This window comes from Alligator sinensis, unplaced genomic scaffold (genome assembly GCF_000455745.1).
Source record: "Alligator sinensis unplaced genomic scaffold, ASM45574v1 scaffold1584_2, whole genome shotgun sequence".
NCBI classification, from domain to species: domain Eukaryota; kingdom Metazoa; phylum Chordata; order Crocodylia; family Alligatoridae; genus Alligator; species Alligator sinensis.
The window spans coordinates 364800-377324 of NW_005842864.1; the positions used below are offsets into that span (position 1 = coordinate 364800).

Sequence of the window (12525 nt, forward strand, 5' to 3'; positions counted from 1 at the left end):
GCCCCCCACCATGGGTGCCCCCCCCAGGCCCTTTAAGGAAAAAAAAAAAAAAAAAGCCAAAAAAATCCCTGGGACTGATTGCTCCTGCTGCAGCCTCTGGGGCTCATGCAGAGCCCCCCACATGGTGCGGGGCAATGGTGAGCACCAGGGATTACTCCCCACCAGCAGGAGCAGGGAGTCTGGGGTTTGTTTGGTTTTTTCCTTAAAGGGCTGGAGCTGGCCTGGGCAGGGCACCCGTGCAGAGCCCCCCACGCAAATATTTCTGAGATAACACAGCCAAATCGCTCAATTAGTTAGCATAAAATCCTACCTCAAAATCCTTTGGATGAAACATGTTCCTGATGATGATAACACGTTCATGTCGCATTCGAGCGGTAGCATCTTTCTTCTCAGGCCTCCAATCCAGCTGTCTAATGAAATGAATCAACAGTCAGAGCACATTGTTGCAGCTCTCTCCAGTTTCTACAAGTATTTGTTGAAAAAAAATCATTAATTTGATATTTCTTGACATGCAGATTCCAGTAATGGCATCCCTGGTACCAAAGACTTAAATTACTCTTCTAGAAAATGGAATAGCAATTTGTAACTTAATTGCTGTTCCTCTTATAAAGCTGCTTTAAGTTCCACAAAGTACCCAAAACTGAGGCACACCAAACTTGCCAAAACTTTCATGTCAGTGTAATGTATTAAACATAAGGAATATTCTGTAAAAGGCAACTAAACGGGGTGAAGAGAAACCCAATTAAGCTACCTACTCCGACTACTTGATCCACACACGCTATTTAAAAAAAATCATCCTGTATCAGGTCAGCTTAGGATCAATTAAAAGAATGTTCACAGGAACACTCTGGTAGAGAATAAAATAAGCAAGTGGCCAAGACTTTCTTTTCTTTTCTTGTTTTTTTAAGAAAGAGTAGTAGCTTCCCTACTCCCAATATTTAAAGAAATATTATTCATATGAAGTCAGATATCAGAGCAAACTGGCAAAGATGGAAACATGTTATTCCTATACAAGCTGACCCCATGCTAATAGTTCCAACGCAGCATAACACAATTTGCTTTTTCGCATCTTGTTATACAGAACAGAGGAAGGGTACAGCACCAGTGAGAGAAGTGACTACAGAATTCCAGAGAAGGCTCAGGAACTCCAGCAAAAACACCTTATCAAATGTTTTTAACAAAAGAAAGAAGTTCATTGCTTCCCAACTCTTAGCTTTAAGCCTTTGTTGAGATGCACTCACTGTCTATTGATTCCAGCCAGTTTTGACAATCTTGATGACTTGCAAGGTATCAAAGTTTCCCTCCTTTTGGAGAGGAAACTAACATCAGTAAAATAACTTTAAGAAAAATCAGATTTTAGATGGTGGTATAACAATGAAATAAGTGAAACTATAGGAGAAACCCAACCAACACATATATGCAGAACAAAAGTAACATTTTACTGAAAAAGAAATGTGACAAACTTTTGCTGTTGAGACATCTTCTTCCTGTAGTCCTTGCATTTCTTCCTCTTTTTGCTTGCATCATACTCCCCCTTCAGCTGAAACTTTGCAACTTCAACATGCAGTTTGTATCCTCTAATCTCAGCCTCGTCCAAAAGTCTTAATGCGAGACCAACCGATTCTCTCTATTGGGACATTAAAATAACGCGGCAAACTTTGAAACAAGACATAGCCAACTTACTTAGATGAAGGTTTGGGTGTTAAAAAGTTAAGATAAAATTTCATTCCTCTCCACTCAAAACAAATAGTTGCAACCCATTTAATATAAGAGTCTATTAGAAAAGGGGGCAAATGTTAACTGCTTTGTTTGTGGCAAAAGTCAAGCCAGTATTTCACTGTTTTCCTATAACACAGATTCACGTTCCAAATTATAAAATTAATTGATGCTTTTCTTCCCCCAACTATTTTTCAAAAAACAACCTGTGATGCTCAAGCAAGATACCATAATTAGAGTTAAGAATTAAGAAAGGCACATAAGTTCATTTAGAATCTGAAGTCCCATTGTCAAAGGTCTTGCCAATCCCAAGTATTTCTGGAAGACAACAGCCAAGTTTTGGGTTACAAGTTGGCTTTATATTTATGCACTGAACACTAGGCACATTTTTGGCATTAAAGAAATAGGAAGCTACCATGTATGACTGACCAATGGCATAATATGCTCTCTCCAAGACACACCGCTCAAGTAGCTGAAGCTCCAGGATGGTCCATGACTAACTGCATGTAGGGCAGGGTATAGTCACACAGTCTAAACTTTAGGCAGATCACAGTGGTTCTAATCACAGTGTGAAACAGTAATACAAAATACACAAATTAAAGGTCCTCGTGGTGAAATACTCAGCCTGTCTTTTGTAGCTACTTCATTCTGACTGTGTAAACATCTAAAGAGAGTTCAGGATCACAATAGCAATTCAACCAGGATTTTACTATTACAGAAGCATGAACGTTCATATAATGCATTTTCTATTTTTATCATTTCACATCAACAACTTATCATGCAAAATTCACTCTGAAGAGCGATTCTCAGCCAAGGCAACACGGCACCCTGGGGAGCCTTGAGATTCTTGGAGGGTTGCCACCTAATAATATTCACACTGTCAGATGTACAAACATGATTCACAAGATAAAACCAGAGGCTCCATCGACATAAGCATGGATGTTTGCTTCCCCTGGAACAAGAAGCAGCACCGCACTTTTATGTCGCTGGTGCTTGTCCCCAGGGAATGCCTGTGCCACACACCCCCTGGCATGCAGCAGGTTACCCGGATGAGGTAGTGGAGGCTGAAGCCAGCATCAGGCTGGTCCCCGCAGCTTTACCTAGGGTCCTGGGGGCCTCCTGGGGCTGCAGCAGCAGCGATTCTGCCACTTGGAGCCTGGCTGGCAGCCTCAGAAGGGCAGTGCATGCTACTCCTGCATGTGCCACTCTGCGCTTTTTTTTTTTTGTTGCATGGGTTTTTTTTGACCCCCGGATCTCCAAGGGTCAAAAAACCCAAAAATTCTGCATTGCTACCTTGCAGTGCAGAGAGCAGCTGAATGTGTGGTACACGTCTGTGGTGCCACACACCGCACAGCCCCACTCATCTGGACACAACCAGAGTGTTCATAGTGTTTTTAACACAACTGATTTCTTTCTGACATGATATAGTCTCCCCAAGTTCTTTTCAACAGAAGAACTTCTCTCATTTTCCAAAATCAAAACTAGTGAAAACTACAAGTGAGCATTGTTCAAGGGGTGCGCAAAGTCTGTCAAGGCTGAGAACCATTACTATATACAAAGGGCATACTTTCAACCTTCTCTACTGTATAGATTCAGGGAGAGATCTCTGTATCATATGGATCAAGGATGTACTTAGTGGCCCTATTATGAAAGCTACTTGGGGTTTGGTTTTGTGGGGGGGGGTAAATACATTTTACTTGATTTATCAACTATAAACAGCAAGAACATAAGCTGACAACTGTGAACATGATAACCACTGGTATCTTAAAGCAAAGCAAAGAGCCCGCCAACAGTTCTGAAGCAGCAGCTTCTGTTAAAAACAAACACGTTAACTGGGAAATGCCTGAGAAAGCTGCAAACTTGCTAGCAATAACTTTTGCCATGAAGCACAGACATCATGAAAACATCTCTTTTGATTGCACCACTGACCTTGAGATAACAACAGAGGCCATCACCTTTCAGATTCCCTTCCTTGTCTTTATAGAGTTTGATTTTAGGTTCATCTGTCTGAGGATCTAGCATAATTATGCCACATTTTGACATAACCTGTATAAATTCATCCTTTGTAACATCTGGAGGCAAACCTGCAAAATGAATAAAACCAGAAAACTTGCTATATATGGTTATAGTCCATTCCAGTTCCTCCCCCCCCCCCCCCCCCCCCACACACACACACAACTACACATGAATAGATCTGTCATTAATTGAAAAATCTTTCTGTCAGTGACATTTTTGGATGAGTTTTTACATGTTCAAAAATATACTCTCTGGCAACTGGGGTATTGGTTGTAGCTACGTTGGTCTAAGGACAGAGACAGACATGGTTCTTTGGGTAAACGTGAACAATCTTCCCAACTATCTAGTTGGTCTAATAAAAGATCTTTGCAAGCTTTTGGGTACAAACACCCTTTTTCAGGCAGAGGAAGAGTTTACAGTTGTATTGTGCTCTCTTGTCAAAGCCAGTATGACAGCACAATACAACTTCATGCAGAGGGAGAGTCTACAGAAGGGTGTCTGTACCCAAAAGCTTGCAAAGAACAATTTTTCTGTTCTCTGACAACTGCAACTGTTAGCATACTTCCTTTTAATTGACATGTTGGGAATCTTTTCTCCCGACAATATGTATTAAATGGAAAGTTATAGTTTCAATAGCAATCATTAAATTCTGAATTTCCTAATCCGTGGATACCAAGTTTCGTGTTGTACTAAGCATTTCAGACAACAATGATATTGTAGCACATATTGCCCAATGTGCAGGTACCTTTACTGAACAATGAAGCATTTATTTCACTGTGCACACATCTCAATTGATTCCACTCACTGAAACAGATCATTACAAACTCCAGAGCAAGCAGACAAATTTTCCCCTCTCAGATTTATACAACATACCTTCTTTACTGAGTGTATAGACAGGAAACATGTTCACACTTGTGCAATCAACAAAGCATGGATGTAAAAAAAAAAAAAAAAATGTAGGAGACTGATCACACAAACCGCTCAACTGCAGTTATGTCACCCAATCCAGTGAAGAATTATTATTGAGAAAAAACATGGGTGAAACTCCTCCCGTCTCCAAGTCAAACCAGTTTAGATGGTCTGTCCACAGCTTGAATCTTAAGTAAAACCTTTCCTCAAGGCAAACAGCTAAGCTGCAGCAATAGCAACCCAAACCACCTCAGGTTAAGTGGCAGCGGTACAGAAAACCAGCATAAGTTATACTAGGATACACGAGGGTCTGTCCATGATCTCCACATCACAGTGAACTTTTTAGACAACTATGTTATCTGAGCACAAGAAACAAAAGGGATTTGATTTTTTTTTTTTTAAAAACCCTGTGCTAGCTAAGCCCAGAGAATGAAGTACACTTTTTTCTTGTAATCGTACAACTCAAAAAGAAACAGCCAAACCTAGCTGCACAACATTTTCAGACAAAAATTCATCTTTGGGTTGAGAAGTTCAGATACAGTTAAACTTTCCTGAAAATTTTGGCACATGAAAATAGATATTTAGCACTAGCTAACACAGAAAGTTAAATATAGTCTTGAAACACATATGTATAATACTTGTCTCTCTTTTGCTTCTTTCTTACTTCCTCATCCTTATCCCAGTGCCACTGCTCTCCCATATTTCTACCAGAGGTTGTCTGCCCACCCCTCCACACACAAATTCCTCAGGCCACATGCAGCGTTTAAAATTACATCACCTTGCTATAAACTATTCTCCTCCTCCCTATACAATCCCTGTTTTTTAAATTAATTTGTTACATCTCATCTCTAGATCAATGTTTTCTGAATAGTGATAACAAGCTACTAGCCGTGCTGTCTGGTCAAACTGCATCAATCAGCTAAACTGAATTTAAAAGGAGCTAAAGTGTCCTCTGCTTTCCTGCTACTACTTTCCCATGTTCGCAATTTTTGTAGCAGTCACGGGGATGTTATAGACTCAAGAACTTGAGGATAAGTAACCTGTGCAATTATGAATGGAGAAAAGAGTGGGTGGCCATTTTCACAATAGCGACTATGATGCGATTCATGCAGGCGCTACCATATTTACATAAGTATAAGGTGAGGTTTTTCTCTACTCTCCCCCCCGCAATCAGCATAGGGGAAAACAAAACAAAACTCGTCTTACATTTGCACACAAGAAAGCCTCATTAAATACGCTGTGTCATTAAACTGCTGGTGCTCAGTAATGAAAACCAATTATAAAGTTGATTAAATTCAGCCAACACTGAGTACCGCTATAAAACACATGGCCTATATTGGGCAAACATACCAATAGGAACCCACTACAAAGATAAGTGAGTGCAACCCATCTATATAAGACATATGGTAGGGCCCATTAAGCTCAGTCCTGATTCTCTTTGAAGTCACGGTGAGCCACTACACAAAATACACTTAGACTTCCTCTTCACTCCCACAGCTGAGCTGTGCCTTCCTTTCCCATTTTCAATTATTCCCGTTTCTTCACCAACCTTGCCAAACGTCTAACAAGCATCACCAAACAGGGCCCCAAACAGCACATCCAGATTCCCCTGTCACCCCCTCTCTCAGGCTGTTGTGTATGATTAGTGTGGCCCTGCTCCCATAGAATCATAGAAAATTAGGGTTGGAAGAGACCTCAGGAGCAGTGTTCCCTCTAAGCTGCATGGTGTGCGCGGCCACACAGGTGTGCCTGGCAGCATGGCACTAGCGCACCTGCGTGGCCGCACATGCAGCAAGGCTTAGAGGGAACACTGCTCAGGAGGTCATCCAGTCCAACCCCTTGCTCAAAGTAGGAGCATCCTCAACTAGATCATCTCAACCATGGCTCTGTCTAGCCTGGTCTTAAAAACCTCCACCACCTCTCTGGGTAACCAGTTCCAGTGCTTTACTACCTTCCTCATGAGAAACTTTTTCCTAATGTCTAGCCTAAACTTCCTTTGCTGTAACTTGGGACTGTTGCTCCTTGTTCTATCACCTGCCACCACCGAGAACAGTCCAGCTCCATCCTCTTTGGACCTACCCCTCAGCGAGTTGAAGGCTGCTATTAAATCCCTCCCCTCAGTCTTCTCTTCTCCAAACTAAATAAGCCTTGTCCCCTCAGCCTCTTCTCACAAGTCATGGGTCCAAGCTCTCTAATCATTTTCTTTGCCCTCTGCTGGACTCTCTCCAATGTGTCCACATCCTTTCTCCAGTGGAAGGCCCAAAACTGAACACAGGACTCCAGATGCGACTTCATCAGTGCTGAGTAGAGGGGAAGAAACATTCCCATCGATCTGCTCACAACACTCCTATCAATGCAGCCCAGCATGCTGTTAGCCTTCTTTGCAACTAGGGCACACTGCTGCCTCATGTTTAGCTTACTGTCCACTGTAACCCCCAGGTCCTTTTCTGCAGAGCTGCTGCCCAGTCAGCCCACCCCCAGCCTGCACCAGTGCATGGGACTGTTCTGTCCCAAGTGCAGGGGACTGTTCTGTCCCAAGTGCAGGACTTTGCACTTTTCCTTATTGAACTTCTTGAGATTCCTTTTGGTCCAATTCTGCAGTTTGTCTAGGTCACCGAGTCTTAGCCCTATCCTCCAGAGTATCTACTATGTCCTAGAACTTGGTATCATCTGCAAACTTGCTAAGCATACACTCCATCCCTTCTTCCAGGTCACTGACAGAGATAATGAAAAAACACCAGCCCCAGGACCGATCCCTGGGGCACTCCATTTGACACCAGCTGCCAGCCAGACATTGAGCTATTGATTACCACCCTTTGAGTCCAAAGATCCAGCCAGTTTTCTAACTACTTTACAGTTCATTCATCCAACCCGTACTTCCTTAGCTTGGCTGCAAAAATTTTGTGGGAGACCATATCAAAAGTCTTGCTAAAATTGAGGTATATCATGTCTACTTTCCTCCCCACATCCACAGAGCCAGTCATCTTTTCACAGAAGGCAATCAAGTTGGTCAGGTATGACTTGCCCTTGGTGAATCCATGGTGACTGTTCCTAATCACCTTCTCCTCCAAGTGCTTATAAATGGATTCCTTGAGGATCTGCTCAATGATTTTTTCAGGGACTGAAGTGAGGCCGACTAGTCTGTAGTTCCCTGGATCTTCCTTCCCTTTCTTAAAGATGGGCACTATGTTTGCTTGCCTGGGACCTCTCCTGATTGCCATGAGTTTTCAAAGATAATGTCCAGCAGCTCTGCAGCCAATTCCCTCAGCACCTCTGGGTGCATCACATCTGGCCCCATGGACTTGTACATGTCCAGCTTTTCTTAAACAGCCCCCAACCTGTTCTCTCACCACTGTTGGCTGCTCCTCTTCTCCCCAAACTGTGCTACCTGGTGCAGTTGCCTGGGAGCTGACCTTGCTTGTGAAGACTGAGGCAAAAAAGGCACCAAGTACTTCAGCCTCTTCCCCATCATCTGCGCTAGGTTGCCTCCCCCATTAAGTAAGGGACCCAACACTTTTCCTCATCTGCCCCTTGTTGCTGACAGATTTATATAGAAGTGATGTTTTAAAAACGTGTTTACAGCGTGCTTGTGCTAAAACTTGCGGCAGTTAAAAAAGGTAAATTACATCAAATCTGGATGAGCTAAATTACTACAAGCAAGTTTATTTCAAAGTCAATGGTTTAAAAATTTCCCCTCACTTCCATGCACTCAGAGAGACCAGGGTCTAACAGGAAAGTGAGAGAACAGCTTGCAGAGGGAAGATGTCAGGGCAGCAGAGGGCAAAGGGACCATGTAACATCCCACATTTATCTTCCCCACTATTGCAGTGGGAGGACAAATACAAGGCAAGCCTCCAATAATTAGATTCTACACCTGGAAAATTACAACATATTTGTAAATTTTCCATATATAAAAATCCAATTATTGAGGGGAGGTGGTCATTTTATAGTCAAGTAAATACAGTAATTAGGTGAATCACCTACACAAATCCTTGCTCCACATGAATGATAACATGCTCACTTACCAGTAACGTATACATTTGTGTTTTTGTCTTCTTCAACCTGAAACCACCCTAAAAACAAAATCATAATTTAAATACAATGAAGTTAAGGAATTAAATATGGAAGAGCTGATCTTCACGTAGTTTAGAAGTTCACAGTCAATCTTAACAGTTCAGAAACTCATTGTCCCATCTGTCAATTTCATCCAAAATTTTTCCACTTAATGACAACATTTTGAGCGTCCTGTCAGTAAGTTCATTCTCACTGTAGAAATACAGGTTTTTAGAAGCAAATGTGTTATATAAATCAAGTATTTCAGACTTTTCAAAATAGATTCATTTTTGTTGTGCAAGATACTCAAAAACAATTTAAAATTGCTCCCCTTCTTCCCCCCCTTAAAAATAGTACTTTTCCAACTTGTATAAAAATAGGACTGCTTGCCTGCATCAGGTTTTCTTTTTTCTCCTTTCTGTTTGGGATCTGCTTGTTGCGATTCTTTTTTATTTGTTGGCTGCCGCATTCCAGGTGTCCTAGAATCTGCAGGTGGCTTACTTTCAATCACTGCACCAGAAGCAGAGGAACTGTCTTTATTCTCTGTAGAGAAGCCATAGTTTGCATGATATGTTGCAAGGAAGTCCTCATTTATCTGAAAAGAAAAAAAAAATATATTAATCCATAGTTCAAAGAATATCCACATTTCAAAGAACTGCCCACTGTGCCATGTTACAAATATAGTGATTTTCTGATGACAACTTCCAAAAAACACTAAATAATGGAGATTATTTCACTTGCAATGAGAAAGTGGAAAGGGTGCCTAGACAGCACAGCTGAACCATTACCAATAAATATTAATAAAGCCATAATGAAAGTCCATACAAACTGTGTGAAATACCTGAACCAAACAAAATTCAACAGTTTTTGTCTATATCACACCTGAAATTTTAAGAAGTGATGCCTCCCACCACAGTAAAATTTTGTTTCTCTTTCACTCACTGAGTTAGATTGCTCTCAAGTACAGAAACCAAGTGCTCTCAGCCATGTCAAACAGATGAAATGACATTGACAGCCATCCAAGAACTATCAACTATTAATGTCACTGTCACTTGAGGACATCTGTCTTTTGGAAGCAACATTTTCAAAGAGAAAATATAATGGGTGTTGATAGACAGTAAACATCTCATTGTAGATTATACAAATTAATACTTGGCTTTAAGTCTAAGATCATATATCATGTCTTTGGCTCAGCCACTACTTGAAGATAGGTTATCTGGCTCTCTTCCTATCAGGCCTCCCTCCAGGGAATGATTGTATGACCAATTAATGTCAAAGCCAGCCTTTAAGAAACTTGTTTTAAATGAAGTACTTTAATCTTTGCTAGACAAGTATCAGTGCTAAGGTTATAAATCAGTTGTGGCATAGTTATAACAAAAAGAGGAAAATATGGTTAACCTTTCACGTAATCTTTTCAGGCTGGACTCAACTGTAGAGGAGTGCTACATCTATCTGCCTGTAATAATCAATGTGATGATTTATTTATTTTTATTTCGCAAGCATTCAAAAAGGACAAAGACTTAATTCCAGAGTGAGCTCTTAGAAGGTGCAAATAACACCCTACTTGAGTGCAGAGAGGAATGAATTAAATCACTACAGTCTCTGCTCTTTTACACAGATTATTTGGGGCTCAACAACAGTACAGTATTACATTCCAGATCCGACAGCCCTCCAGTGCTCATATGCTTGCAGTGCTTGCCTGTTCACTGGACAGTTTGCTTGCCTCATGAAGCCAACACAATTTAGCGCAATTCAAAACCAAAAGGTTGGATCTGGTCTACTACAATAGCAGTGCACTGACCTTTTGAAAAAAATCTTACATTAGGGTAACTTCAACTACACTTGGGTCTGGTCAACCTTAACAGCTTGTTAATACAATATCACAAGTACTGAATTATTTCTCTCAGAATTATTTTTAATAGATTTTCAAGTTTTTCAGTTAATGCTGTTAACAGCTTGCACTGAACAACTTACTATATCAGTAAATCAATCCCTCCTAAAAGTAATCTTCTTGCAGCTGCACTCTTTTCAAAATTTGATTGGTAAGACTATATTTGGACAAAAACTTAATTTAAATCTACTTCTTGATACACGACCTATTTTGCTTTTAGAATGTTTTGTATTACAATGCTGGCCCCAAAAGCAATGGCATGCACCACACTTGGTAAAGGTTTTGTAAGTGAGAAAGAATCCATTCCACGCATTAAAAGCCCATAGACAACTTCCCTCTTGTGAGCTTCAACCCATTTCTGCAGGAGTTGGAGGTAGTTTAGTCTTCAAGCACTCAAAAGCAGGGCCGTCCGGGGCGGGGGTTTGAATCAGGGCAACCGTCATGGGCCCCTCACTTTGGGGTGCCCCGCCAAGTCGGGTGGAGCACAGCGGCTTCATGTCCAGCCGCTCTGAACCCCCCGCCCCACCAAATCCTTGTGTCCAGGGACGGGGCCCTGCACCTTGCTCGGGTCACCTCTGTCCAAAAGACTCAGGAAAGAAACACGTACCAGGAGCCATTAATACTAGAAGGACTTGTCACAGCTTCAATACTGAGCAAACCAAAGTGGAAACAAACTGAACGTTTGGCCGCAGAGAACATGGTCTACATTTGAAAGAGACAGAGAGACCAAATACATGGGTTTAGCAGCGAAGAATGCCAACATACAAATTCAACATATGGTCTAATGTCTTTCACAAGACACATCGCGTCTAGCAGCACAAAGAAATAACTTGTATCTGAACATATCATTTATCAGCAAGGATTTTTTTTCATTTTAAGGAGCACAGTATAAAATTGGTAGCTGTTCGCATTTATATTGAAAGACTTTTAACAGTATCCAGAATTCGGGCAGGCACAGACATGCCAAACAAGAAAAATTAAAACCCCACACGTCTGGCTTTGGGCATAACTCAACTTTTCGTGTCTCAGGTCTGCTTAATTTACGAATTCAGAAGTATTTTGCACCCAAGGTTTAATGAGCGCGGCAAAAACAAGTCATTCACGTGTCCAAAACGTTGGCGGGCAGAGGCCACAAGTAGCGGGATAAATAACTCCTCTTCTATGACAAAGCTCTTCGAGTAGATGCGATCTCTTCTATTAGCGCAGCTCCGATAGGCGTCAAAACCGTTATTAGCCCAGCTCCGATATAGTTGGGAAAACCGTTATTAGCCCAACTATTCGAGCTGGTTTAATAAAAGGGATCAGATCGACCCAAAGAGCCTTGTGTGCCAGTGTCCTCAGACCAGGACAGCTACAACCAACACCCCGGCATCATTTGTAGGAAGAGCCAGGCAAGGAGGCCCAGGGCTTAGGATGTACAAACGCCAAATGCGGATCGAGAGGTCGTTTCCTGTAAAAAAAACTCCGAACCGGGTCACGATTTCAGGGGCCGCCCTGCCCCGCGCGACCCTAGGGCAGCGCTCTCAACCTTGGCGCACTCGAGGCTCCCCGATGAATCGCCAGCTTCGGTTTCGTGTGATTTTTGACTGCAGACAAAACAAGAGGGCGACTCTTCCTTGGGACCGCCGCGCCGTGGACGTCGGGATTCGGAAATTTCTGGGTGCGCCTCGCCTCGCCCGACGGCTGTATCCGATCTTCCCGCGGCCACGCCTTTCCGAATCCAGCCGGGTCGACCCCGCTCCTCCTCGGGGGCGATTCGAGGTCCGTCGTCGGACGCGGGGCGTGATGGATGGTCCCACTGCACCCCCCCCTGGGACGCCCCGCACCCCACCCCCTCCCGCGTGACGCACCTTGGGGAACCAGGCCTTTTTCTCGCGGTCCCACTCGTAGGCGGCGCCGTCGGCCGGGTCCACGTAGGTGAAGGCGTCTGTGCCGCCCTC

General features: G+C 42.6%; 1 protein-coding gene across 1 annotated transcript in view; it reads right to left on the reverse strand.

Annotated features, from left to right (window-relative positions):
- HTATSF1 (HIV-1 Tat specific factor 1) overlaps positions 1 to 12525 on the reverse strand; it is a 21466-nt gene that overhangs the window by 7407 nt on the left and 1534 nt on the right. The window contains exons 2-7 of the mRNA XM_014525688.2: positions 12436 to 12522; positions 9085 to 9289; positions 8667 to 8714; positions 3646 to 3800; positions 1464 to 1627; positions 311 to 410 (exon numbers count right to left, since the gene is read on the reverse strand). Of these exons, the coding sequence (XP_014381174.1) occupies positions 311 to 410; positions 1464 to 1627; positions 3646 to 3800; positions 8667 to 8714; positions 9085 to 9289; positions 12436 to 12522 (759 nt within the window). The remainder of the gene's footprint in view (positions 1 to 310; positions 411 to 1463; positions 1628 to 3645; positions 3801 to 8666; positions 8715 to 9084; positions 9290 to 12435; positions 12523 to 12525) is intronic.